This window comes from Sinocyclocheilus anshuiensis, unplaced genomic scaffold (assembly GCF_001515605.1).
Source record: "Sinocyclocheilus anshuiensis isolate Anshui unplaced genomic scaffold, SAMN03320099.WGS_v1.1 scaffold320, whole genome shotgun sequence".
NCBI classification, from domain to species: domain Eukaryota; kingdom Metazoa; phylum Chordata; class Actinopteri; order Cypriniformes; family Cyprinidae; genus Sinocyclocheilus; species Sinocyclocheilus anshuiensis.
In genome coordinates, this window is record NW_015554092.1 from 143,406 (window position 1) to 148,577 (window position 5,172).

Here is a 5,172-nt window from a genome sequence, read left to right on the forward strand (position 1 = left end):
TTCTATTCTTCTTTTTAGCGTTTATTTTAGGCTATAAAACACAGGTGGAGGTGTTTTATCCTATTGGTGATTAATATAAAATAAACGCTAAAAAGAAGACTATTTTGTGAGTGCGGATCATGGTCTCATAGGCTACTATGAAAAATAATGTTTAATAAACACAATACTATGCATCCCGCACCGTGGTTGAATCTGCCGGTGGGGGCGGAGCCACAAATCCACGAGTTTACAAACCCGAGGGAACGGATTGTGAAAGCGTGCGCACGGATTATGAAATTGTGGCTACGGATTCAAAACCCGAAGGTACGGTTTACAAAATCTGAGCGCACAGATTGATAATTCGTGGGTACGGTTTATTAATCCGTGGGCACGATTTGTTAAACCGAGGGAACAGTTTAAGAATTCGTGAGTACGGTTTATAAACTGAGGGGACGGATTGCAAAACCGTCGCCACGGATTGTTTTTTTTTCTCCTACAGGTGACTTCCCGGGCTCCGTAGTTTTCCACCTGTAAAATCACAAAATATATATTTACACACACATATAGAATTAAAAAAAATTTCTCTCTCTAAATTATAAATCTAAATATAAATGAAAAGTTAAAAAATACAAATGTGCATGTTTTATTTTTTTAATTAAATGCATGATTATTTTATTTTTTCAATTGTTACATATATTTAAATATAATCATTTTTTAATGAATGAAAATACAATTATTTTATTTACTACATTTTCCAAATGTTATATATAAATAAAAAATAATACAAATCGAACTCAATATATTTTAATTATTATATATATTTTTTAAAACATTTAAATTTATTTAACACATACTTTTTTTTATATAACACATGATTGTTTTTATTATTTGTGTGTGTGTATATATATATATATATATTTAGATATAAATTATTGTTCTTATTTTTTATTTTAATTTCTATATATAAATTAAAAAAATTTAAAAGTTTAAATTGTTTTATTTTTACATTTTATTTTAATCTTTATTTTTTTAAACTAGGGTTTCCTCTGACCTGCATATTTTCACAGGCTGTGTTTGTAACTCTGCTGCAGACTATATGTAAATGAGCTGTTATGATTGACCAATCACATGATCTCTCTCTCTCTCATTAGTGTTGAGTTCTCGTTTGCTGAAGTCTCAGTCTGCGGACAGTTTGCTGAACAGTGACATGGACACCACGCCCCCTCAGGTCACCACAGACAATCACAGATGGCTGGACGGCTTGGGGGCGGTGTCAAAGGAACTGGACTCCGCCTCCTCTCACGGAGCACCGCAGACGCGACACCACGCCCCCTCAGGTCACCACAGCCAATCACAGCTGGCTGGACAGTTTGGGGGCGGTCTCAAAGGAACTGGGCTCTGCCTCCTCTCACGGAGGGCCGCAGACGCAGGAGGCGTTTCTCTCTCCTCTCATCAACAAAGGTTTGCGTTAAACCAGTCTTTGTGTCGGTATCTCTTTTTCTTTCTATCTTTCTCATGTTATATTTCTCTGTTTATCAGGAGAGGAGTGCAGCATCGGTTCAGCCACGGACCTGACTGAGACCAGCTCCATGGTGGATGGTGATTGGACGATGGTCGACGAGAATTTCTCCACCCTCAGTCTCAGCCAATCAGAGCTGGAGCACATCTCCATGGAGCTGGCCAATAAAGGGCCACATAGAAGTCAGGTGCAGCTGCGGTGAGTCAGTCCAGTCTGATGAATCTAATGCAAGCGATCGTCGAGTCTGATGACGAGATGCTGACGTGAGTGTGACTGACAGGTATCTGCTGCACGTCTTCATGGAGGCCGGCTGTCTGGAGTGGTGCGTCGTCATCGGGCTGATCTTACGAGACGCCGGCATCATTAAGCAGGTCGTGGGGTTTTTGGACAGTCCAGAAGTCCCTCCAGAAACGGTCCAGAGCATCCGAGCCGGTCTGAAAGCTGTCGACCTGTGGGCCTCGTCTGATTGGTCAGTATCACTGGCAAATTTCATTTCATATATTAATGTCTTTGTTGAATGTGTTTAAGTGCTAATCATACACATTTAATGAGAAAATAAAAATATATAATTTAGAGAAAAATGTAAACAAAAATGATTTAAATTAATCCTCAGTCATTTTTTTTTTCTTAAAAAATGTATGCACTACTGTATCTGTAATAGTTTTTAATGGTTTTAATTAAGTCTTTTCTGCTCACCAAGGCTGCATTTATTTGATCAAAAATATTGTAAAAAATGTGAAATATTATTACAATGTACAACAGCTGTTTTCTATGTGAATATGTGTTAAAATATAATTTATTTCTGTGATGCGCAGCTGAATTTTCAGCATCATTACTCCAGTCTTCAGTGTCACATGATCTTCAGAAATCATATTAATATGCTGATTTCTGATTATTATCAATGTTGGAAACAGTTGTGCTGCACAATATTTTTGTGGAAACTGTGATACATTTTATTTTTCAGGATTAAAATATTCTTACTGATCCCACACTTTTGAACAGTAGTATATAACTGTATAAATATATATATTCAAAAGTGAGGGGTCAGATATTATTTTTTACTTGTTTGTTTTATTTTGTTTGTTTATGATAATAAATAAAAATTAATATGACCCCACGCTTTTGAATATATTAATATATAGTGAAATTATATTAAACAAAAAATAATAATAATAATATCACTATATATAAATATATATTCTAAAATGTGGGGTCAGACATATTTTTTTGTTATATTTTGTATATTTATTATTTTATTTTAATTGTTTTATTTTCATATCAGTATAAATATATATTCCAAAGTGTGGGGTCAGATATTCTTTATTTATTTGCTTATTTTATTTTTTCACACTAACATCCAGATGTAGTGTCAGTCATTGTTTCTTACAACAGAAACATTTAATGTTAAGTTTTCCACCCTCTCTCTGACTCTTACGGTTTGATTACTTCTGTACTGTTTCTGATGTGAAGTAAACATTTATTCACTCTCTCTCTCTTTCTGTGTTTGTGGTCAGTCTGGGCTACAAGCCGTTCCTGAACCTGGTTGGTCCGCAGCTGCTGAAGCTTCTGGAGGTTCCTGTGGAGCAGGTTCAGCCCGAAGCCTTCCAGCCGACCGGAGCGTCCAAACTGAGCGAGCCTCCGCTGCTGCTGCTGCCCCGAGCCGAGGAGCTGTCCGCTGCTCACCCGCTGCCCTCGGACGGCCCCGCCGGAGCCAGTGCCCGGCCCCTGAACGACACGCCGCCGGAGGAGCAGGAGCCGCTGGAGGAGGGATCGTATGACTGCACGCTCTCATGATGCCGCGCTCCAGCGTGTGTGTGTGTGTGTTCCTGCTCGTCCACACTGCAGTGTCCTGTGTGTTTTGCTGCGTTTTCAACATCCTGTGGTCAACAGCATCATGTTTTCTCTCTTCACCTCCACGCTGCAAAAAATCTGTTTCTTCATTAGTTTTTTTGTTTTTAGCTCTTCCAGTACAAACATCTAAACATTCTGACATCAAGATACATTTACTGGAGAAATCAAATATTGCTGATAAAAGTCATCAAAATGAATCGAGTTCATGCTTAAAACAAGAAAATATATCAATGTTTTTTTGGGCTAAAAATTGTGATTTTTCTTTTATAATATTTATTAAATGATCATATTTGTTCTTGTTTTAAGCATTAACTCACAATTTTGATCATTTTTCAGACTGGTGATGTAATCAGACACATGCATTTATTTTCCAAATTTATTTTGCAATTAAGATGCTTTTTTGCTATTAATCTTAAATATGCATTTTTTTAATTGCTATATCTATTTTTCATCACTCTCTCTCTCTCTCTCTCTCTCTCTCTATATATATATATATGACTGTCTCTCTGCTCATGTAGGAGCTGTGCTGGGTATGTTACTCATCATGTCTGGAGTGACTGTGTGCGTGCTGAGTTCTGTCTCTGAGATGGACAGCGCAGGAGCCCACAACACAAGTGACCACTACATTCCACTGGACTAGGAGGTGAAGGAGGACTGTGGATCTGCTCCAGCCATGTGATCACACCTCACACACACAAACATATTCATCTGACACAATATCTGTGCTGCTCCATTTTCAGTATGTGCTGTGCATTTGTGCTAAGAGGTGGTGATGGATGACTTTATATCTGTACTTGAACCATGCTGGTGAAATCCAAATGTTTTGCACTTTAATTGCTACTGTGGAAAGAGTAACTTTTAAGTGTGTGGATTGTGGAACATACAAAATACTTGTATATATTGTATTATTAACTGATATTTATATGGATTCGTATTAATAATGTGAAAGTGCCCAGTGTTTAAATACTTTTATTTTAAATGTCTTTTACATTCAGAGGTATTATTTTGTTAAACATAAGAAATAAAAAAGTAAAAACATTTCTCAGTGAATCTCTGCATGCTGTAAGATCACTGTTATTTTGCAAGGGTACATTATTTTAAATGCTATTCATTCACCAAAGCAATCCCAATTTCATAGCGAACTCCATGTTCAGAGAATGTGTGTATCTTCAGCCTGAAGAGGTCGCTCAGCATCCCTGTCTGTCTGTTCCTCATGAAAAACCCCAGTCTGGTACACACACACATACTGCTTAATTTTTATTAGAAAACAAGAATTAATAATCTGATCAAAATGAGCAAAATCAAGTCATTTAGTTTCTCAGGTAAATGTATCTCAATTTAAGAATATTTAGATATTTGTACTGGAAAAAATAAAAACAAAATTCAAAAGACAAATAGTAAGAAAGTGTGTTTTTGCAGTGGCCCGGCATCACTGTCGATCATCTTCAAAGCGAATCCTGAGTTCTGTGGGAAGCAGTGATTACTGATCAGCGTGTTTTCATTGGTTTGCATGTTAATGATGAACGAGCAGCCTGACGCTGTGTTATTGATGCAGAGATCTGATCCGGATCATGTTTGTTGTTCTGACACTGACAGGTTTTATTGGTTTTTAATCTGCGAGTCGCTTCTGTCCCGTGCTTCTCTGTGAACCGTGAGCTGATGACCGTTCATTGATCAAGCATCAAGACAAACACATGCTTTATTTATTTCCCAATGTTATCTTACAGCCATGATATTAATCTCCATCACTAGATCTTGGCTGACTGCATTATTGCGATGATTTTGTGTTTGTTTGTTTCTGAATTGCATTATTGAATGTTTGT

At 37.1% G+C, this 5,172-nt stretch overlaps 1 protein-coding gene across 1 annotated transcript in view; it reads left to right on the forward strand.

Annotated features, from left to right (window-relative positions):
• LOC107669273 (RAB6A-GEF complex partner protein 1-like) overlaps positions 1-3,585 on the forward strand; it is a 59,430-nt gene extending 55,845 nt beyond the window's left edge. The window contains exons 24-28 of the mRNA XM_016461451.1: positions 1,131-1,207; positions 1,317-1,440; positions 1,519-1,696; positions 1,779-1,967; positions 3,013-3,585. Of these exons, the coding sequence (XP_016316937.1) occupies positions 1,131-1,207; positions 1,317-1,440; positions 1,519-1,696; positions 1,779-1,967; positions 3,013-3,292 (848 nt within the window). The 3' untranslated portion in view covers positions 3,293-3,585. The remainder of the gene's footprint in view (positions 1-1,130; positions 1,208-1,316; positions 1,441-1,518; positions 1,697-1,778; positions 1,968-3,012) is intronic.
• Positions 3,586-5,172: the final 1,587 nt, after the last annotated feature.